The sequence below is a fragment of the Urocitellus parryii genome, chromosome 5 (genome assembly GCF_045843805.1).
Source record: "Urocitellus parryii isolate mUroPar1 chromosome 5, mUroPar1.hap1, whole genome shotgun sequence".
NCBI lineage: Eukaryota > Metazoa > Chordata > Mammalia > Rodentia > Sciuridae > Urocitellus > Urocitellus parryii.
In genome coordinates this window covers 10,048,430-10,071,986 of record NC_135535.1, presented here as the reverse complement: position 1 = coordinate 10,071,986, position 23,557 = coordinate 10,048,430, and the positions used below count along the sequence as shown (strand labels likewise).

At 52.9% G+C, this 23,557-nt stretch overlaps 1 protein-coding gene across 10 annotated transcripts in view; it reads right to left on the bottom strand.

Moving 5' to 3' along the window:
• Pla2g6 (phospholipase A2 group VI) overlaps positions 1 to 22,469 on the bottom strand; it is a 47,605-nt gene extending 25,136 nt beyond the window's left edge. Inside the window, exons 1-4 of one of the 10 annotated variants that reach the window (XM_026411437.2) lie at positions 17,031 to 17,183; positions 16,801 to 16,857; positions 12,858 to 12,903; positions 12,521 to 12,774 (exon numbers count right to left, since the gene is read on the bottom strand). In XM_026411437.2, the coding sequence (XP_026267222.1) occupies positions 12,521 to 12,729 (209 nt within the window). In that variant the 5' untranslated portion in view covers positions 12,730 to 12,774; positions 12,858 to 12,903; positions 16,801 to 16,857; positions 17,031 to 17,183. The other 9 variants (XM_026411439.2, XM_026411445.2, XM_026411436.2 and 6 more) reach the window with 9 other exon arrangements.
• Positions 22,470 to 23,557: the final 1,088 nt, after the last annotated feature.

Below are 23,557 nucleotides of genomic sequence, written 5' to 3'. Positions count from 1 at the left end.
AGCAACTCTGCTCCCAGTGGAGAATCATCAACTAGGCTTCAGTTGAGTCCCAGCAGCTCATGTGCAAATACAATGTTCAGCACATCCTCAAACTCACAGGACAGGTGGGCTCAGACAGGAAAGAAGGCAACAGGAACAGGTCTGTAAGGGGCCGTAAATACTGAAGTTCTCTGACGAAGACTTTAAAATAATTATGGTAACACTCAAGAAGATAGGAAATTGAGAATTTTTACAAAGAACTTGAAACTTGGAAGAAAGAATCAAATAGAATTCTAAAATACAGTCGCCAAGATCAGGAGCTCAGCAGCCAGGCATATTAGCAGAACAGCCGGTGACGAGAGACAACTAGCGAATGGTGTGGGGGCCACACGAATGACCACGCCCTCTAGTCCTGATGCCCCAGCCTCTGGCCAGCCACTGCATTCATGGTGGCCTGGTCACAGACAGCTCGGATGGCAAGGAGGTCTTCTTTGGGGGGCGTGCCCCTAGGGCTGAGTTACACTCACCTGTTCCCTTGAGTCCTGCCCCTTCTGCCCTTTTGTGGACAGAACTTTCTAAGAACAAGCGGTCCCCCCCAGTAAGAGCCCCCTTCTGACCATGCCCCCTCGCTCTCGTCAGCCTCTCGTCACCTTCTCTTGCTCTCCCTCTTTGGGAGCCGGAGGCCGAGGGCCAGGCAAGTGGCCCCGAAGCTCGGGTAAAGGTAAATTGTGTCTGTGTTTTATTTTGTGCCCCTGCAAATTCACACGAGTGATCTTAGTTCAGCTGCCTGCGCTGGTCGGGGACAGCAGGTGGCGGGGGAGCAGCGACACTGGGTGGGTTTCCAGGTAGCCCTGGGGGAGTGCACTTCAGAAATGCCGTGATGCGGGACCTGGGTTGTGGAAGAAGCAGCCAACGAGAGCCAGGGACGTCAAAGAACTCGACGGGCAGAAAAAGGTTTACCTGATGACCCTGGACACTCTAAGTGCAGAGGGACACGGTCGGGGGCCCAGCTGGCTCAGTTCCTGAAAACAGAGAGTGGCGTTCTGTGAGGAAGAGTCACCAGATCTGCGCTTGGGAGAGGCTCGGTGGAAAGTGTCTAGGGCGCCTCTCGGCCGAGTGCCTCAGGGTACAGGGAGAATGGTCCAGTCTGGACTGCCCTGGGGTGTCTGGGAACCAGGGAGGGCCCCGGTGCCTGGGAGACCTGGGGAAGGGGCAGGGCTCCAGAAAGCAACGAGAAGTCTGGGCAGGAGAAGCCGAGGCGGCCCGGGCAGTTTGGCCTCTGCTTGGGGTCAATTCTAGCCATCCAAGCAAACGGCAGACGGCAGCCTCGGGGAGGCCCGAGACCAGACCTTCCGTCGCCACTGAACCAGACAGAGCAGTGACTTCCAAGCGCGCCAACGGGACACGGGGGTAGGGGTGCGGGCTAGAGAGGAAAGCAGCCCAGTGGGCTCCTGAGGCAGTTCAAGATGAAGGGGAGGAAAATGGATGGGAGACACTGACGAAGCCGAGCCACAGTCCAAGGACCCAGCCAGAGGGTGAGGACCACCTAGAGGAGGCTCGGGTCCATTACGTCTGGCTGGCCCCGCGCCTGCCATCTGGGTCTGGCCACTCTCCTCCGGAGAACGAGGTCCCATAACCACTCCGGGCTGCTGGCAGCCTCGCTTACGCCCCTCCAATGTGGCCGTGGGACAGCGCTGGCAAAGGGGAGAAAGATCAGGAAAGTAAGCAGAATACAACATGGAGAGGAAACGGGGAGCATGCAGGACAGCAGGCGAGACGTCAAGCACGCAATGAGCAGCTCCCCCTTCAACATGGGTGAGTCCAGATCAGAACAGAAAATGCAGCAGCAGGCCTCACTTGGACAACGGATGCCTACGCTTTCCAAAACTGCTTTTTAAAATTATTCCACTGATTCACTGTATCCTATAAGCCCTTCTCCCTACAAAAAGCAAACAAAAGCACGAAAACTTAGCACCTTGTAGAGGTTTTAAAGCACGGCCCCAAAGTCTTGACACTCCTCTTGCTGAGCAGTGGGAAGCTGTATCTTTTTACCCTTTATTCCTGCTCTGAAACTGCTTTTCCAAGAGAATGTGGCAGTCAAGATGCTGTCCCAGTTTCCAGACTGAGGTCAAAAGAGACTGGAGGCTTCTACTTCTCTTGGGCCCCTGCCATCGTACCAGGGGAAGCCCAAGCAAGGTGTAGAGAGGACCCTTGGCCCCAGGTGAACTCCCACCAACTTACTAGCCAGGAGAGACATCTTCAAGGCCGATCATGCAATCAAGCCACCCCAGCTGATGGCACAGACTAGAATTAAGCACTTCCCACTGAGCTCTGCTCAAACTGCAGAGCTTGAGGCAAAATAAATAATCATGGTGTAAAGCCACCACGTTTTGAGGTAGTCTGTGAAATAACAACAACTGATAATAATACACAGTTTGACGTGAGAGCAATAATGATACCTTGCCATAATACAGCTGCTGAAAGAAAACAAAACGTAAGGAGAAAATAAGGGAAACAGTGAGTAAAGAGGTTCTTTTCAAAGGGCAAACATCAGAATGACAGCTGGCTCCTGGTACCGGGGGCCAGAGATAACAGAATAACATCCCGTCCCTAAAGAGCTAAGAGATATATGCCAATCAGAGTCCTGCACTCTGCAAGGAAGCAAGCGAACCCCTTCAAGGGTAAACTGGAAGGGGTGGGGTGCAGCTCAGTGGTGGAGCACTTCCTGGAATATGAGGCCCTGGGTTCCACCCCCAGCAAAGTGCACACACACACACACACACACACACACAAACCCCCACAGACCTTGTCATTAGTAGACCCACACTAAAAGAAATATGAAAGATTTTTTTTAATTAGTTGGGCACAACATCTTTATTCATTTATTTTTATGTGGTACTAAGGATTGAACCCAGAGCCTTGCACATATTAGGCAAGCACTTTACCGCTGAGCCACAACCCCAGCCCATGAAAGATTTTTCTTCACGTAGAAGGAACATGATCCTAGGTGGATGGTCAAAGGAGCCAGAGAGAATGAAACACCATGACATGGCAGATGTATGAGTGAATCTACATAGAACATTGGTGGCACAATGTCTTGCTGGGTTTAAAATAAAATGCACAATTTAAAAACAACACACGGCATAACAAAAGACCCTTTTGCTTTTCTGGAAGAGGTTATCATACCATACAGTTCAGTGAGCTGTAACCTCTGGGGTCCTGTTGAGGACTGTGGAAGGTTCCTGATTTCATGCTACTTGTATACGAACAGGTCAGCCTGACACAGTCTCACAGATGTTGGGAGAAGACACAAAATTCCTGGGCCAAAGACAAAAGGCTGTTTACTATTCACAGCAATAGCCAAGGTTTCAACATTTGTGCCAGTGTCCAGGGATCCCAATTCCCTCAGAGGACATAAAGAGGGCAGATATATCACTTGCTTATGTTGCATCACAAGAGAGAAACCCCAACTCAGAAACTGGACTCTTTCATGATTGACAATAAACAACCAGTCTATCCTTTGCTACCAGGGAAGAACTTTTTGTACTAAAAAGAAAGCAAAGCTGCCCTCTGCTCTCGGAAACCCCAGTTCTGTCTTCCAAGACTGTCTGCTATACACACAGCCTCGAAAAGACAGCTTGGAACAAAGTCAATGTCTCTGCTACCAAGATGCACAGAAAGCAACATGACGGACTATGGGGAACTGGGGAACCGTTTCTAAGAGTTACAATTTAAAAATAACTACAGAGAGTACTTTCCAAGCCAACAAAGAGGGGAAACAGAATAATAAGAAAACAATCACAAACTGCAAAAGCATCATGCTAAGTGAAAAATGCCAGGCTCAGAAGCCCATGTGCTACAGGATCAAACGCAAAACCACAGTGACAGAAAGCAGGTCCTGGGGCGAGTGCAGGGGATCTATTTATGGCAAAGGAGCATAGAGGAAATCTGGGGACTCACAGAAGTATTCCCTATCTTGATTGTGGTGGTGGTTACATGAACATGTACCTTTATCAAAACCCAACAAATGGTACACCTAAAATTGGCCAATTTTATTTTTGTAAATTGCATCTCAAGGGGCTGGGGATGTGGCTCAAGCGGTAGCGCGCTCGCCTAGCATGCGTGCGGCCCGGGTTCGATCCTCAGCAGCACCTTATACCAACAAAGATGTTGTGTCCGCCGAGAACTAAGAAAAAATTAATAAATGTTAAAATTCTCTCTCTCTCTCTCTCTCTGTCCCTCTCACTCTCTCTTTAAAAAATAAAAAATAAAAAATAAATTGCATCTCAATAAAGTCAACTAAAACAAAAAACACACACAGCAAAAGAAAACAAGAGCCAGCACAGAGGCTGAGGCAGGAGGATCACAAGTTCAAAGCCAGCCTCAGCAACTTAGCGAGGCCCCAAGCAACTCAGCAAGACCCTGCCTCTAAATAAAATATAAAAAAGGCTGGAGATGTGGCTCAGTGGTTAAGCATCCCTGGGTTTAATCCCAGGTACCAAAAAAAAAGAAGGAAACAAAATAGGAAGAACAGAAAAGAAAGCAAAGAGTAAGATGGTAGATTGCAACCCCAATATGTCAGGATTACATTAAGTATAAATAAACTAAAGGCGCGAAATAGGGTGTAAGGAGTAACAGGCAGCACACCTTTGGCAAGACTAGAAGTACAAGGAAATCCATAAACACAAACCAGGGGAAAGCCAGGGACCACCATGACGTCAGGCCCAGAGCAGTCACACTTCCCCAGGAAAGCGCGACGATGGTAAATCAATGTGTACCTAATAAGAAAACTCCCAAATAAAGCCAAAGGAGAGAGAATGAAGAGAATAGCCAAATCCACCACCACAGCAAGATACTTACCCATCCTCTGTTACTCACAATCAAAACAAGTAGACAAAAGCAAACTGCAACCCTCTGGATGTAGGAAGTTAGTGAACTTGACCTAACGGGCATGCCGTCTTTGTCCACGTGGACTGCTTTGACCAAACAGAGACTGAATTGGTTAAAACAACAAAAATTATCACTCGCACGTTCGGAGGCAGGAAGTCCAAGACAAGGTGCCCGTGGACAGGGTGTCTGACGCAGGCCTGCTCCTCAGAGTGGCACCTCCTGTGTGTCCCTATTGTGGAAGCAGCTCCTTCAGGCCTCTTGGATAACGGCACTGATTCCATTCATGAGCCTCACCACCTCCCAAAGGCCCCTCCCTAAACACAATCACACCAGGGACCCAGGTGGGGCACAAACTCTTAGACTACAGAACATAAAACAGCTTCCCCACCAACCACAGGAGGCACTTTTCAATCACACACAAATAAACATTATCAGTGCTGGGCTTATGAGGGCCGTAAAGCAAATCTGAACACATTTCAAAGACCTGAAAATATTTAGACCATGTTCTCTGGTCACAATGCAATTAAGCTAGAAATCAACAGCAAAAAGATAACTACAAACCGTGCCATGTTTAAATATTAAGAAGACACATGTAGGGGATGTGGGGATGTGGCTCAAGCGGTAGCGCGCTCGCCTGGCATGCGTGCGGCCCGGGTTCGATCCTCAGCACCACATACCAACAAAGATGTTGTGTCCACCGAAAACTAAAATAAATAAATAAATATTAAAATTAAAAAAAAAAAAAGAAGAAGACACATGTAAATTATCTAAGTTTCAAAGAATAGGTCATAGTGAAGTTTAGGGAATATCTTATTCAATGATCATACAAACATTATCTATCAAACTCGAGGAATGAACTTGTGCTCCTGGCCGTGACCCAGGAGCTGGTATCAGACCAGCCTCGGCTTAGCAAGTGCGAAGGCAGGAGGGAATGCATACAGCTGTCTGAAGACCAAAGAGAAACCAAGGCAGGCAGGATGCATAGGGCCAACTTAAAAGAAAGAAGCCCACAGAGATAAGTACCTCACTCCGGCCCCCTGGGACCTGTGGGAGAGTCACAGACACCAAGTGTAAGCTGCGGCCTGCTGCTCCTGGCACTCTCCCCAGGACGGGCAACGCTGCACTCGGAGTTCCCGGTGGCCAGGACTTGAGGGAATCAGAGAATGAGCCCTAATTCTGCACACGATGTTCCCTACTAAACCAGAGCACGGTTTAGAAACCAGACAGAAACAGCAACAAGGAGGAGAGAGTGGAGAAGCAGCCCTGGCAGCTGTTTAGAAGTGGGGAAACAGGAGAGTTCAGGCCACCAAGGGAGAAGGCAAACAGACCCTGGAAAAACACTGTCAGCCGGGTCTTCAGAGCCGCTGCCCTCCAGAGTAAAGGTCACGACTTAGGAGTGGGAGTCCAAAAGACAGGCCGACCTCGACAAAGCCCGAACCTTAATGCAACTCAGTGAAATCTTCTGAAGGAAGATACCACCATCCCCGGCCACCATCATTGCACAGACCACATCCAGCATGAAGAAGAAAATTACCAGGCATGCTCGCTCACTCACCCACTCACTCACAGAAATGAGTGACCAGAGACGGACAAGGGAAAAAGAACCAGGAGGAGAAGCCAGCACAGTGGCACATGCCTGTGATCCCAGTGACTGGGGAGGCTGAGGCAGGAGGATGGCGAGTTCAAAGCCAGTGTCAGCAAAAGCAAGGTGCTAAGCAACTCAATGTGACCCTGTCTCTATCTAAGTAAAATACAAAAAAATAGGGCTGGGGGTGTGGCTCAGTGGTCAAGTGCCCCTGAGTTCAATCCCCGATACCAAAAGGAAGAAAAAAAAAAGGACATACTGAAAACAGTATAAAGATTTAATATATGTGCAATTAGAATCCCAAAAGGAGAGGAGAGAGAACAGAAGCAATAAAAATATTGACTGATCATATTCCAAAACTGGAAAGACGCCAAGATAGAGGCTCAAGAAGCTCCATAAACTGGGCACAGTGGCACATGCCTCTAATCCCAGGGGTTCAGGAGGCTGATGCAGGAGGCTCGCAGTTTGAGGCCAGCCCCAGCAACTTAGTGAGACCCTATCTCTAAAATAAAAAGGGCTGGGATATAACTCAGTGACAGAGCATCTCCCGTACCACAAAACAAACAAAGGAAAGAAAATCAAATGAGTATTACCTGCTGAAGCGGAAGCTGACGCGGCCTATGTCCCAAACAGAATACTGCTGCGTATGTGCCTAACAGATGCACACATCCTTCATGCACCCAACCAACCTAAATCTCTAACAGCAGAATGAGTAAATAAAACTGCAATAAACAATGACGTGCCACTTGGCAACGAGCTGTGTCTGAGAAATGTCACTGGCAAACATCACAGTAGACTTATAGAGACCAGGATGACTATGCTGTCACTAGGTACTGACCTCACGGGACACCACTGTGCACCACTGTATGGTGCACATGAACATGACTCACGTAGCCTCATACAACTCACACACATCTCCCCAACAAAGTGTGGAGCAAAGAGGCCAAACACAAGAGCTGCTAACGTCCCAGTCAGGCTATGGTAACCTTTCTTTGGAAGCAGGGAAGGGGCACTTCAGGGCTGCGACAACGTTCTGTTTCTTGACATGGGTGGTGGCCACAGAGGTGTCTAATAAATCACTGAGCTATAGATACTTTTCCACGTTGTGTCATATATTTCATTATTTTTTTTTCTTGTGTGTGTGAGGTGCTGGGGATGGAACCCAAGGCCTTGTGTGTGTTCCTGGCAAGCGCTCAAACACGGAGCCACAAAAAATGTACAGAGGCAGAGGGAGGAGAAGACTAGAGAGTTAAACCTCGGCAGGGCCTGGCAGAAAGTGGCACCGAGAAAGACTTTAAAGAAAAGGAGCACATTTGCATAGTAGAGGGTGAGGCCTTCGCTGGAGGCTGCCAGACCCCCCAGGGACTTAAACCAAGTTCTGGAGGCTGGGAGTCTACAGTGCCACCAACGGGTCCTGCTGAGGGCCCTCTTTCTAAGTGTCCTCGCGTGGCAGAGACAGAGCGTCTCTCTTATGTCTCTTCTTATGAGGACACTGATGGCATTCATGGGGGCTCCACCCTCATGGCCTGATCACCTTCCAAGGCCCCCTCCAATGCCATCATGCTGGGGACTGGGGCAGCCACATAGGAGTTCTGTGGGACACAAACATTCAGTCCCTGGCAGGAAATACCTAACAGCGAAGGGAGAGGGCTGTGTGGGAACTGAGGAGATGACGTCATGAAGTGGCTGGGGGACCGTGGCGAGTGGATGGACGGAGCACCTCTGGACCACAGGGAGGTGGGACACAGGTACAGAGGTAGCTCAGGGTGCTCCTCTTATGGGAGAGAGGTCACCAAGGCCATCCGCTCACATTGCTGGGGTGCAGGATGGAGGGAAGGGAGAGGGAAAGGCAGGGCCTGGAGAGCGGGACGGGGTGAAGGGAAACGCTCACCCCAGTGAGGTCAGGTGGCAGGACCGTGGGACTTCTCCCGGGCTGGGGAGAACTGCCTCCCAGGGTCATGTGACCACAAAATGAGCAAACACTTAGACCGCAGCAAGCTGGCAGCGGCCACTAACAAACCAGGTATTTGGTGATGGTGTCACCATCTCTCCCCGCAAGAAGGGGCAATGTGGGACTCACAGGCCTTAGGGAGTGTGACCAGAGGAGTGAGACTCAGGTCCCGACTCCATCCCCATCCCAGGGCGGCTCCTCACAGCTGAAAGCAGCAACAGCAGGACAGGACACCTCCACGTGAGGCTGACACAGGACCTCCATGTGACTTCAACACAGAAGCTACTTTGGGGAGGGCCCAAAGCCCTCCAGAGAAATCGAGGAGACATCTAGGAGGCAGAACCCCACTCCTTGGAAGCACAGCGGGTGGAGCAGGCCTTCCCTGCAAACTGCAAGGTGTTCAGGGGGTCAGGAGGGTGCCAGTGACACGCCCCCCAGCATGTCCCCCAAGGGTTCATATGCTTGACACCTCTCTGACGCGGGGGTATTAAGTGGTGCTCGAGTCTTGGAGTGGCAGGTAATTAGTCACTGGAGTCACCGCCCTTAGAAGGGCTTAATGCTGGCCTTGCAGTTATTCTCCCGAGTGGGTTGTTATAAAAAGAACAAGACGGGCCACTCTGTGGCTTCCTGTCTCACCATGTGATCTCTCCCATGCACTCCTACCATGATGCCACCCGTCACCTCATGACACAACCAAAGGGCCCTCATACAGGTCACAACAGGGCTGCCCACTCTTAGTGCCCAAAACGGTGGCTACATAAGCCTGTGTGCACAGTAGCCAGCTGGGTATTCTATTATAGCAAAAGAGCCCAGACTGAAACACCACTCAACAAGCCCCCCAGGGCTCGGCACAGTGTGTGCCCTGACCCTTTCCTCCAAGTCCCCAAGGTACCCCACTGCCAGGTCATACTCTTGGCCTTGGCATTACCATGTCTGCGATTCTTCATTATCCTGAACTTCTGCAGCCCATCTGCAGCCTCCACCCACTGCTTCCTGCTTCTTGGTCCACCCCCTACTCCCTGAATCCAACCACTATCCACCCTCTGGAAGAGGGGACAGCACATGGTGTCCATGGGAAGTACAGTTAAAGGTGAATAAATACATCACTGTCCTTCATCCACAAATCTGCTGGGTGCTGGGGATACCACGGAACACAAGACAGTTCCCCCAGGGCAGGGACGGTGCCTACACAGTAGAAGCACCTGCTCTAGCCTGAAGGCCATGGGAGGGCAAGCAAAGGGAGGGCACAGTGAGAACTAGAGCAAAGGTCATCAGCACAAGGTGGCAGAGCTGAGAGCGATGAGCAGAAGCCTGCTCACAGGGCCTCGAAGCCAGGCTGGGCCTCTGATATGCCACCAAACAAGAAGCCGTGAGGGTTAAGCAGAGGAGGGGCACAACAGACTGCCCTCCCCAAAGATCACTCAGCAGGCTGGCAGGGGACAGAAGGACAGCAAGACCACAGCCACAGTGACAGGTTGGAAGGCTGGGTGCAGCGGGGGTCCACCTGTGCCATGACCGTGGCCTGGAAGAGCTGGCAGCAAAGTGGAAGGCCGGGCTTTAGGTTTGCACGCGGCTGTCTGGGACCCAGGCTACACCTCTCGGCCTCCCAGCAGTGAGCTGTGCCGGACACTCAGTTCAAACAGAAGGTACGTGTGCAACTTCCAAGAACTGTCCCTAAAGAGAGACTGGCCAGGCATGGAGGCTCACACCTGTAATCCCAGCTACTCAGAAGGCTAAGGCAGGAGGATCACAAGTTTGAGATCTGCCTGGGCATATTATTTTGAGATCTCATTTCAAATAAAAAATAAAAAGGACTGGGAGTGTAGCTCAGTGGTAAAGACCCCTGGGTTCAATTCCCAGTACAAAAAAAAAAAAAAAATTAGATAAAAGAGAGAGAATATCCGTCTACCTTCCTCAGCAAGAAAAGTAGACGTGACGGGTGGATCTGGTAGAGCCAGATGGGACCATAGGTGACAGAGAATAAATGGAGGCCTCACATAGTCGAAAGAAGACAGGAGCCCAGCGCTTGTCCGGCATGGCTGCCGCTTGGAGGGGACCACAGGTCTACCCTGGTTGGCCCCCGTCACGCTGGGCTTCCTGTCACTCATCGCCCAGGTGCAACTGCCAGTGGGGCAGGAGCACACTCCATCCCACCCAGGAACAGCCTGTCCGAGCCAGTAATGACCTGGATCTGGGGGTGAAGGAGCCCCGAGAACCAAGGACCAAGCAGGGTTTCTGGATCACACAACCACAGCACAGGGTGGGGCTGCCGTTGGCTGAGATGGAGCAGGTGGCAAGGAGGAGAGAGAGGACTCCAGAGCCAAGCGAGGCACGCCTGGAGACTGCGCACTCAGCTTGAAACTGGCCAGTGCTCCTTAGTCCATCTAAAACATGAAGCGACACAGCAGCACGGAGAGAGGACTGGCTCAGGAAAGGAAGACACAGGCTCTGCCTCCTCACTGCAGCCTGCGCCACCCCGGTGTGTCACTTCCCACCAGCCTCGGTTTCCCCACCCATATGAGGGGAGGCCGCCTTCCTGGCCTACCTCAGTAGGTAACAAGGAAACCCATTCTGGAAACTATCAAGGAGACCTGATGAAGAGCAGGGGTCTGGGGGAGGCTCAGTGGGAGAGCACATGCCTAGCAAGCAGGGGCCCTGGGTTCCATCCCCAGCACTGAAAGAAGAAACAAAAAGAGAAGAAGTACAGAAGATTTATCAGTGTGGCCAATACGCTGCCGCTGAGGGCTTTGATCCCCCGGGAAGGAGGAGTGCCGAGGACAGAGCTCAGGGTCACTGGGGCAAGTCTGCACTCCTGGGGAAGAGTCCTCACAACCCACAGAACTTGCACATGGAGACGGTGGGGTCCCCAGGGCAGGTCCCAGTGGTCCCCTGTGGAGTGGACTCGCTGCCCTGCTCTGCTGTGTCTTCCCAACACCCGCAGCTGCAGGGGCAAGCTGCACTGTCCTTGGCCTTGATCACGGCCAGCCAGAAGGTGCCACCCCAGCAGTGTGCACTCGGCATCTGGATGGCACTGCTGCCAGCATCTGGAACAGCATCTACTGTGGGGACCTCCACCCCAGCTTCCCTGTGGAGCCAGGTCTGAATTTTCACCTGATTGGGCGGAGCCATGATACTGGCCTTGTTCTCCCGGCAGCTGGCCCCTGGCCCCTGGCCCCCAGCTGGCCACTCTCTGAGGCTCCTGACGCTGCGCCTCCTCAACCAGAATGGACCCAGATTTCCCTGGGCCTCACTTCTCACTAGAGCCTGGGAGTCAGACAAGGGCCCTGCCTACGGCTCTGCCCCGTGCACCTCCCAGGTCTAGAACCACCTTCGTGCAGGACAAACTCCTCCTGTCCTTCCAGAGCAGCTCAGGGGCTCCAGCCGGCCCACCAGGAAGTAGTCACTTCCTTCCCACCACTCCCTGGGCTCAACCCAACAGGAAGTGCGTTGCTCCCGAGGGTGTCCTGGTGCCTGTGCCAGGAGGCCCTGCTCTGCACATTCCCTAAAGACGTGTTTGTCACCCCCCCCCCCGGGTTCCCGTGGGACCTGGCCTCAGCCCAGACTCCGCAGATGCTCAGTGCATGCCGAAGGGATGGGTGCGGACAGTCAGAGGGACAAACAGGCAGAAAGGAGATATCAGCACGAGCCCACCTCCACAATGGCCCCTGCAGTCAGAGGCCTGGCTTATGCCATCCCTGGCCCCATGACCTCAGCCTTGGGCTGTCCTGCCCTCCCAGCTAGGGAGTCATCCCAACATGCCTGAGAAGGGACATCTCTGGCCATCCCTTACAGGCTCCTGAACAAATCCTGGCCAGCCCCTACAAGGATGGTCATGCCTATAAAGGCCCAGGGGTAAAGGTCACGGTGATGGACCTCACCTGCCTCTCCCACCCCACCCCTTCCCTTGATCGGTAGGGGCCAGGCCTCCGGACAGGAAATGCCCAGGCTTCCCTCCCAGTGCCCAGAGTGTGCAAAGAGGGAAGCCTCCCTCGTCCCCAGATCAGTCTCCCCTGCCCCTCCGCTCCCTCAGCTGGAGACCCAAATAAGCGGCTTCCCCGCATGCAGAGCATCAGAAAGGAGAGGTGTGGGTGGGTGCCCTGCCCATCATCACCCACCGGAAGCCACTATGCGAGTTCCTTGGGTTGACCAGGATGCAGTCCCAGGTGCGACTGGGAGCGTTCTGGAAAAGGACCAGCTGCCCTTCTTCCCGAACCCGGTTACTTGAGGCGTAGTCCGCCACTGCCACCTCCTTCACCCGGAATGGGTTAGAGAACAGGTTGGAGACGCTGGTGAGGGTATTGACCAGGCGGCCGAAGAACTGCATCTTCTGTGGGGCAGGTGGGGAGGCCCTGCTGCCTGCCCCCTCAGTCTGGAAGAAAACAGGGTCTCCAGTCAGCTGGGCTCCGTCTCCCATGCCCACCTCACCAACGCAGCCGGCTCCTACACAGGCACCTGTGGCCCCCACCAGGCTGTCCCTTGAGTCTGGGCCTGCAGGGACCTGAAAAGGAGGGGAGAGAGACAAAAACAGAACTGAGTGGGAAGTCAGAGGTCTAACAGGAAGCCCTGCAGCCCCCAGGGCCCAGCTGGAGACCCAGATGCACAGAGACCTTAACCTCCCGCTCCCTGACCCAGTGTCCCTGACAGACTCAGTTTCCTCATCGGTGGTCAAATGGGACAGCAGGTGGGAGCACATGCTGTCGGCAAGAAGGCCCTGGGCGAGCAAGGGCTTCTCACTCCCACAAATTATAGAAACAATTTTTTGGCAAAGAGCTCAGCATTTCAATTCCAGAAGCAAACTCAGATCCCTTCCCCACTAGACACCACGGGGATCAGGCCTCACCACTCTGCCTTGGGGGGAAGGGCCTGGGCATGCAAGCGTCCATCGCATTCCTTTGCTTCCTGCTGGCACTGGCTTCCCAAAGAGCTCTGGGGAAGGGGGCCAGGAATGAGCCCCTTGTTCGAGTTTTCAATTTCCACAATTTCAGTGACTGTAGTCAAAACATATCATGTGGAAAATTCCAGAATTAAATTATTTCTAAATTATAAGTTGCATGCTGTTGTCAGTGGCAAGATGAAATTTCATGCCATCCAGCTAGGTCCCAACCAGGGGGCAAATTCATTCCTTTGTCCAGCATATACATTACCCACCCAGTAAGTCACTTAGTAGCCATCTCAGTTGCCAGATCAGTGGTCACTGTACTGCACTGCTTGTGTTCAAGTGATCCTGTATTGCTTAATGATGGCCTTAAGGTTCATGAGTAGTAATACTGGAAATTTGGAAATGCCAAAGAGAAGCCCTGAAATGCTGGATATATAGTTTTCAGTACTATCCTTGGTTTCAGGCATCTACTGGGGTTCTTGGAATGAATCCCCTGTTGAATAAGGGAAGACTACTGTAATTGCATTAGAGATGTTTACCGACCACTTACTGTGCAGTAATTCCTGAGTTAAGTACTTTATGTGATTGCTTCATTTATTTATTACAAAACCATACAAGGCAGATACACTAAAAAACACAGTGCAGGTCTAGAACCTGGCTGAGTTCAAGTTCTGAACTTACCACTTAGCTGCATGACCTTAGGTAGGTTACTTAACCTCTGTCTCAGTTTCCTCATCTGTCTCACAGAACCTTAATAACAGCGCCTAGCAATAGCACACAGCAGGTAGTAAATATTCAATGAACATTAGCTATCTCTTCACAGACAAGGAAACTAAGGCTCAGGGCGCCATGAACGCAGGACTCTGAAAACACCGAAGCTTTGCAATGTCTTTCCCTCTATGACTAGTAGCAGGGTGCAGCGTGGGAAGGCAGCCTCAGTTTTCTCCTTTCAAATGGGGACAAGCCTCACCTCCCTCACAGTGTGAGGACTGAAGGAGAATGTGAGAACACTCAGACCTGCCACGTTTCCTCCTCTCTCCCATACTTGGGGGCTTTAAGGACAGAGAAGCTGGAGAGATTGTGTCCCTCTCCACAGCCAGGGAAGGCATAGGAATTGGTCCCAGGAACCCCCCACCCAAAATATAACCAAAATGTATCCCGGCACGCACATCGCCATGCCTCGACACCCGTGTACAATGGTGAACGTGGCTACGTTCACTCAGGCAGTACCACGTGGCCACTAAAAGCTGTGACTACAAAGTGTGGCCACTCAGGAGAAACTTGGTGGCACGAGTCCACACCGCTGCCTGTGCTGCTCCCGTGAGCCGCAGGGGGCTGGTAGCCCGTGCAGCCGCCCCCCCAGCTCAGGCTCTCCAGCCGCAGCTCGGGGCCCTGCACCCTGTCCACTCCAAGCCTCATGCCTTTGGGAGAGGGAAGCCCCGAGCATCCCCGGCCGCCTGCCTGGCTGCGGCCATCTGGAACAGGGTCCACCCTCTCCTTTTCTGTGTGGAAGGGCCGCCGCTGTTCAGGTCCAGGCTCAGCTCTCACATGCTCCTTGAACTGCTCTGCGCACGCCTCTCCAGCTGCTTGATGCTGCCACCTCAGGGCTGGGGTACAGCTCAGTGACAGCACATGCTCACTATGTGGGAGGCCCTGGGTCCCATCTCCACCACCACAAAAGTCAAAAAACTCTCCACTCCTCTGCCCCAGTGCATCCTAAGTGTCCCCGCCAGACGACAAGCTTCAAACCAGTCACCCCCCGACACTACCCGGCCCCTCCCTGCGCTCGGCACCGTCCCCTCCGTATTCTCCCCATTTCCCCCGCAGGACACCCGACCAAAGTTACGTCCTCATCCTCATTTCACATGGGATTCAGCCACAGAAAGGTTAAGTGATGTGCCTGAGGTCACACAGCTAGTAGCAGAGGACAGAGGCCTGGAGCCCCTGCTGGCTCCAGAGCCCAAGCTCTTCTCACCCCTACACTCACCCCAGCTCACGGCAAGTTTGACAGAACAGAATTTAACTGAGAAGAAAATAATACCAAGATGGAAAACCCCAGAATACCAACACAGAGGACGGTGCGGGGCTTACGCGGTCTTCTGCTCTCCCGTGTTTTCCCAACGGTGTGCGAGTGATTAGACGTTTCTAAAGGAAGCAGGAGTGGGCCGAGCCCCGGGGGGCCAGTGGGGTCAGGGTGGCTTAGAACAGGGCAGACAGCGTCCCGCAGCAGGCCCAGGCACGCGGGGGACCCCCAGGAGGGGAGGGCAGCAGGAGCACTGGCAGCCAGGGCCACTGGGGCCAAGGCAGAAGCTGACCAGCGGGCTCCAGCTGCCTCAGAAACGACCCCCAGCCCAGAGGAGGCCCTGCCTCGGTGTCCCAGCCCAGGCCCCAGCGCCAGGGCTGGCGGGGCGCCCCCACAGGCTGACGGCAGTGCAGCCACAGAAAGGATGGCCTGGCTCCCACCCAGCCTCCTGGGGTTGGCGTGAGGATGAAGTGACGCAGTGGACACTGGCCACTGTGCACAGAAGCGGCAGCCACCACCATCACTAGGTGGAGAAAGGAAATGGAAACCACCGGCCACATCCTGGCACCGTCCTGGCTAGGAGGGCGGCCAGTGGGGGGAAGGCAGGCACGTGCCTCCTCGCTCCTGTCCTCTTCCTCTGTCCCCCACTCAGAGCCCAAGGCCAGGCTCCTCCCCGCCCAGCTGCAGGGGGCAGGAGGCAGGACGGCGGAGCGGGCAGCCACTGGGGACCTGGGGCCTGTACTGGAGGCTGTCCCTGCACAGCCTCCTCTTCACTTCCTCCCGCTTCTCCAGCCTCCACCCTTCATCTTCCCGGGTGGAAACATCTGCTGTAACCCATAACAACGGTCCCTCCTGCCATCCCTCCTGCCGCCCACCTGGGCTGGCTCCCTGCGCACCACTGGCCCACCATGATGCGGGTCCCGCAACGCGCTCCTGGGACGCACCCAGCAGAAAAACAAAACCCAGGACCAGTGATGGCAGTGACGGCCACTCCAGGCACTTCCCAGGGGCCAGTCCTGTCTCCCGGGGTTGAGGCCAGATATTAGTGGCCTTTCTCCTTGTCTCTGCTCACCAGTCCCTTGTCCAGGCCCAGCGCACCCGCCCGATTTGTTCAGGGAAAACTGACGGCATCTGCAAGGGCAGAGGCTCTCTGGCTTCCCCATGAGAGAAGAGGCCAGAGAGGCCTCGAGCTGTCAGTGTCCAAAGAACAACTGGAGTGGGGCATGCAGACTCCCACCCAAAAGGAAACACGGACAAAAGCCAGGGCAGCGGTGCACACCCGGACTCCAAGGACTCGGACGCTGAGGCAGGAGGATCACAGGTTTGGGACCAGCCTGGGCACCTCATCGAGGCCCTGGGTTCAAAATCCCCAGAAGTGCAACAGAATGACATAAAGTGAAGGATCCCTCCTTGTCCTTCAAGGCTCAGTTCAGGAGCCCTCCCGGCCTCCCCTCAGCAGCCCAGTCACAGCACACAGCCCAGGGGGCACTTACCAAGGGACAATGATGGTGCACCTGTGGGCTTCTTGATGTGTGACTCACAGTGCAGGTCTAATGAATGTCACAAGAATGAATGGCTGAAACCTAAAGAACCTGGCAAGTCCACCAGCTGGGCACCCAGGAGGTCCTTGGAGGGGATAATGGAGACCACCCCTCACCCCCCACAGCACTGCCAGCTCCTCACTGGGGAGCTCAGCCCCCACCAGAGAACCCTCCTCCAGCACCTGCTGAGCTTTAGGAGGGGCACTCAGAGCCAGGCGGGTCCCTCTCTGAGCCCTGGTCTGGAAAGTTCAGCTTCACAGACGCTGGTCAGGGTGCCTACAGCTGAGCCCACTCCTACTCCAAGCAGGGAAACTCTCCAGGCCCCAGGCTTCCGCAAGAGTGGGACAGCTGCCCAGGAGGTGACAGGAGCCCAGAGGCACCCGGCCAAGAGCAGGCCTCACAAGACAGGCCACGTGGGGGTTCTAGGAGCATACAGAACTGCCTAAGGTGAAAATCAGGCCACAAGAGTCCTGGCCACTTACAGCAGGATGTCCCATGATTGGAACAACTGCTGGTTGGTCCTGGCAGCAGGACAGTGACACCCCCCCCCCCGAACCACCAACACCTCCTGCCCCTCCTCATGACAAAGCCAATGGAGGACACAAGGTCTGATCAGAGCACCGGCTTGCAGTCACCCCTGGGCTTCCTTCCAGCAGCTCTCACACCTGACCACCCACACAGGAGCACGCCCCACTCACGGGACCCCATCCTCTAACAGGTGGCCACATTTTATGGAGAGCAAAGGGATCCACATCTGTTAGTGGACTCTGAGCTCACGAAGAAACCTGGAAGCTGCAATGTCCACGGGAAAGCAGCCCAGAGACAGGAAGTGGGGGTTCTGCCTGTGGCTGGGTCCTGACCGGCAGGAGGCAAAGGGCCTGTCACAGGGCAGGTGTGCAGTTCAGAGGGAAGGCTAGCTGAGGTCAAAGATCACATCTACCTGCCACCACACCCTGACCTCAAAGGCTGCACCCACCAGAAGGTCCCTCCAGCCCTTCACCCTGGCTCCAGCTCCAACCTCTTTGCTAAGTGAGCGAGGAAGGGAAAGGGATCAGTCCTGTCACCTTCCACCCCCAGCAGCACTGCCACCTTCATCCACTGAGTGCCAGACGCCTCAGGAGATGAATCACCATCTTAATCCTCAGAACACCCCAAGAGAAGGCAGGTCTCCCTGTGTCTCACAAGGCACTGAGGCTCAAGCAGACCAGGTAAGTGCCAGGACCTGAACCCAATTTGCTGGAATCCAGAGCAGCAGCACTTAGTGCCCAAACCACCTTCAGGAAGAAGCTGGCCGCAAATGCTGGACGAGGCTGGATTTTGCCTCCTGGACTCCCAAAGCCAAGGTCCTCACCTAAAACGCGCTCACAGGAGCCAGGTTAAAGTGCCCCTTGAAAAGGGAAAAGGTGCTGGGTATGGTGGCACAGCCTGTAACCCCAGTGGCTGAGGAGGCTGAGGCAGGAGGATCACAAGTTCAAAGCCATCCCCAGCAACTTAGTGAGGGCCTGTATCTAAATAAAAATAAAAAGGGCTGGGTTCAAAAAGCACCGTGGGTTCAATCCCCAGTACCAATAAACAAACAAACAAATAAAAGGGAAAAGGCATCTCTCATTCACTCTGCTTGGCCAGAGCACAACTAGAGCCAAATGTCCAGAGGATTGCAGGAGGCCCCAAGAGAGTGACACAGGAAAAATCTGAAAGCCCCTGAAGCTGGTGCAGGTGGCCCATTTTGTGATTCACTCCACAAATATTTATGAGGACCTGCTATGGCAGACACTGTTCTAACTACTGAGGGAACAATAATGAACAGAGAAGAGAAGATCCCCACCCTACTGGAACTTATATTTCAAAGAGGCCTGCAAATAATATAGAAGTCAAATAAGGTGTGTGTGTGTGTGTGTGTGTGTGTGTGTGTGTGCGCGCGCGCACACACACAAACTAATTAGGTGCTGAGGAGAAAAATAAACCAAAGAAATTAGAAAGGAAAAGGTTGAGGTGGAGACTGAAATTTTAGATATTGGTGTCCAGGGAAGCTCTCACTAAGAACTTGACCCTGGATAAATACCTGAAAGATGAGAGGACAAAGTCATATGGGTACCAGGTGAAGAGCTTTCTTCTAGGCAGAAGTGCAAAGGGCCTGGGGCTGCAGCACGCCTGGTGAGTTCCAGGAACAGCAAGGAAACAAATGGGAAGAATAGGACTAGGCCTGTGTAGGGAGTGAAGTCACAGCAGGGCTGGGAGAAAATGAGCGACAACTTAACAGACCACTCTGGCTGGATATGGGGTAACAAAAAAGAGAGACCCCAAGGATAATCTCACAGCTTTGATCTGGCAACTGAAAGAGTAATGCTGCCAATCCAAAGGTGGGAAAGAGAATGGGAGGGAAGGTTTTGCTCCAGAATGGGGCAGGGGGGAGGGGATGAATACAGTTGACTCTGAATACTTCAACTGTGAAATGCCTAAGTTTGAGATGGCGAGTGAGCATCAAGAACTGTGAGTCTATCATCCAGAGAAATGATCTCCCCAGACTGGGAGAGGAATGTGGGGCTGGGGATGTAGTTCAGTGGCGGAGACTTGCATGCACACACCAGGTTCCATCCTCAGCCCTGCAAAGAAGTAAAAAAATAAAAATTGCAGGGCTATTACAGTACAGATGGCACTTTTGAAGCTATGAGACTGGATGAGATCACTTGAAAATGAGGGGACAAAAAAGAGAAGTGGCACTTAACATACAGCGAAGCTGGGAACACTCCCTTCACCATGGCCCTCCCCTACCCACTGCCCTGCACACATGCCCAGAGCAGGTGAGCACACATGTGCACATGGTTTTAAATTCCCCTTTATCCATTTTTTGATGCTGTCATTCTGTTGAGTGAAAAGTAAAGTCATTTAATATATAAGTAACCATCCAAGGGAGAGAAAACCTCCCACACACTGGGACAACAGGAGCAACCCCTACATAGCAGGACAATCTGTGTACACAGGCCCTGGTGCCCCACTGGACAGTACAGATGCTCCCTGACTTTTGATGGGGTTTTGCTTCAATAAGCCCATCATAACTTGAAAATATCACAAGTCAAAAATGCATTTAAGGGGTTGGGGTTGTGAACCAGTGGTAGAGCGCTTGCCTAGTATGTGTGAGGCACTGGGCTCGATTCTCATCATCACATAAAAATGAAATAAAGATCCACTAACAACTAAAACAAATATTTTTTTAAAAAATGCATTTTTAGGAGCCAGGCATGGTGGCACATGCCTGTAATCCCAGCGGCTTGGGAAATTAAGGCAGGAGGATCACAAGTTCAAAACCAGCCTCAGCAATTTAGCAAGGCCCTAAGCAACTCAGTGAGACCCTGTCTCGAAACAAAATGGAAAAAAAAAAAATAGGGCTGGAAATGTGGCTCAGAGGCTGAGTGCCCCGAGTTCAATCCCCAGTACCGCCCCTAAAATAGACAAATTAATAGGCTAGGAATGTGGCTCAGTGTTTAAGCACCCTGGGTTCAATTCCTGGTATGATGTCATCAGACATCATAACTTAGCAACACAGCACACTGGGGAGCGCCCACTGTTTCCCCTCGTGATCCTCTAGCTGACTGGGTACAGTTCACCACCACTGTCCAGCATTGAGAGGACAAAGCCACAGGTCCCTAGCCCAAGAAAATACTCAAATTCAAAATTCAAAGTACGGTTTCTACTGAAAGCATTATCGCCTTTGTGTCATCATTCAGTACAAAAAAATCAAGTCAAACCATTGAGAACTGGGGACCATGCACACTGTATTCAGATCCCAGCTCCAACCTAACTAGTTTGACCTCAGGCACCTCCTTCACCCTCTTTTCCTCTACTCTAAATGGGAATAATATGGCTACATGGAGCATATCCTAAAACACTGGAGTCAAATTAGTATTTGTTCAGTGAATAAATGAAATGGTAAAGATATATAAAAAGCCTGATTCGATACACACTGCCAAATGACAAAGGAAAGACATGCACTCATCTTTCTCTTATCATTTCACCTCTTTCCATTCCTATTCCATTCTGTCCTGCCTTTGATACAATAGCAATGGCCATACATTTGACCAAGCCACACAGGTTACAATGCTGTGCCTTCTACATTTTCTCAAATATTGAACCATATGGCAGCTTCACATGGAACTACAGTCCCTTGCCATAGATGAGAAAACTGAGACTTGAACAGAAAATAGCCTCCAAACTTCAGGAACATTTTAAGGCACAGACAATAACAAAAACACTGCACTCAGCCCAAGGGTGGAGTTTCAGTGTTGCCAAACCAAACCTGCCTAACATCCTGTTGGGCTGGTAAAAGGGCAGGTGAGGGGAAGACCCAGAAGCTCAGAGGAAGGGATGGTATTTGTTTGGGGTCATGTGGATAGCCCATTAAGAAAATGGGCACAGATCCCACAGCCCTGTGCCCTCCCTGTCCCAAACCACACCCTGACCAGTCACATGGTCACCCAGTTCACAAGCTCCCTGTCACCAGCTTCCAGGTCATCTGTGGGAGCTGGAGGTGGACACGGGATTGGAGATTAGGTGGTGGGCAAGCAGGGAGCAGAGGAAATCTAGAGGCACATGAGACAGAAAAAGTGGGGAGAGGGAATTAGAAACGGAAAAAGAAGAAAACACAAAAGAAAGAATGCAGGAGACAAAGACGAAGCGGGAAGCCAGTGGGAGAGAACCGGGAGCACTTCGAAGGGCACGGGAAGGAAGCTGAGGACCACCCAAGGGTCCCAGGGTGGAAGGCGGAGGCTGCGAGGGTTGGGAGGGGAAGATTCTGGAAGTTAGGGTACTGAGGGAAGCACAAGAAGGTGACTGGGACACTGAAGAGGGGTCCAGGGACGAGGCCGGGCCCCTAAAAGAGCACAGTTGGAGATGAGCCAAGAGCGGCCATGGGATGGGAGTTGGGGACGTCGGGGGGAATCAAAGGACAGAAACCAGAGACACTCAGACGGTCGCACAAGGATCAGTGGAGGACGTGCCTCAGAATCGGAGACACCAGGATGGTCCAAAGCAGGGTCCGGGTGAAGACGTCGGAGCCCCGGGTGCGGAGATTAGGGGAGGCCCCGGGGCCCCGCCCCGCTGCGCCGTCACTCACCTCGGCTTACTCAGCACTCTGCCGCCTCCTACTTCCGCAAACAAACGCGCGCCGCACCACGTGACGGCCCGACCTCGGCTCTCCGCCAATCATCAGAGCCCAGGGCCCGGGTCGCAGGCCGAAGCTCCGCCCCCGCCCTGCGAGCCCCGCGCACGAGAACGGGCGGGGGCGGGGCTCCGCCATCTTGAATAACTGCCCAATGGAAGGGGCTCTCGTAGCCGAGGGAGGACGTGCTCTCGGCAGGAGCCAATTCTCCGCTGCCGGGCGCGGCCATGTCTGTGCCGGGCGGAAGGTCCCTGTGAGGGCTACTTGAGAGACATGTTGAAGAGGGGCAGCCGCCCGGTCCCTTTCCTCCCTGCGCCTCCTGAAACATCCGGGGAGCCCAGTGGACTTACTGCTGGTGACTGCTCATAAAGATCACAGTCCAAGCCGACGAAGGCACAGGGCGTGGCAGGGAGGAACCTGCTTTGATTTTTGCCGGGCACTCCCAAACTAGGATTGTAGCAAATAATAAAATAGGGGACCTCCAATTAAATTTGAATTTCAAGTAACCCATAAATGAATTTTTGGTGTAGATAACGATAATGCGGTGTAAGTACAGTGTAGTGCTCTGATCTTATTTGTTGTCTGACAGCCCTATGCCAAGCAGATCTTATTACCTGGACCAATGATCTCAGTGAACCTGAGAGGTGGGTGCAGGAATACCCCACCGCGGTGTGTGATGTGACCAGAAAGAACTTAGCCCTTCTGCCTGCGCCTAGAGGGACTTCAGTGATGGCAGTTGTTGGGATTAACAATGCCAGTGATGAGGTTGTGTGGGGCTGACTAAGCAGGCTTTCTGGGTCCAGCCCACCAGACTTGGTTGGGCTTGTACTTTACCTGATGATTCCCCAACCAGCCTGAGCCCTAAGCAACTCCATTTTAAAACTCCAGTTTGAAACCTGCAGCCTCACCAGGCACACCCACGGAGCCCTCCAGGGTGGCGCTGAGGCACTCACTTCTCCCCACCTGGCAAACTCAGAGTGAAGCACTGGCAGGCTGTCCTCACCCAATAAGAGGGAAAGGCGAAAAGATCAGGATGGGGACCACCAGACCAGATGTTTTAACCCGAAGGTAAATAATGTCACTGAGAGACCCAGTGGCAACTGATAAGGATTAAAAGTGGGGTCAAAAGCCCCAAAATGTGGTATAAATAATTGGAGCAAATGAACAGACATCCAGCCAGCCGACACTGGTGCCCTCACACTGAGAGCCTGACGAGGACCTGGACGGGCATCCCAGCACTTTTTGTCATTGGGCTGATTCTCTGCTTTTTCCTCACCACTCTCAAACTCTACATCTTGACCCTGGTACCCTGGTGAGAGTCACAACTTCTCCCTAAGACTCTCTCCTCAACCAGCCGTCAGCTGCACCCCAGGAGAAGCCTGCCTTGGCTCCTGATCTGATCACCACAGTCTCAGTGAGTGGGCACCTGCTGGACTTAGAGCTCAAGGCTTGAGACTTTAGATCTGGCACTTGAGCTTAGCACGCAGAGGGAATGTCTGTCATGAGCCTGTCAGGAGTAAATGTGTCTGCAGTGCTTAGAATTAATCTAGAATT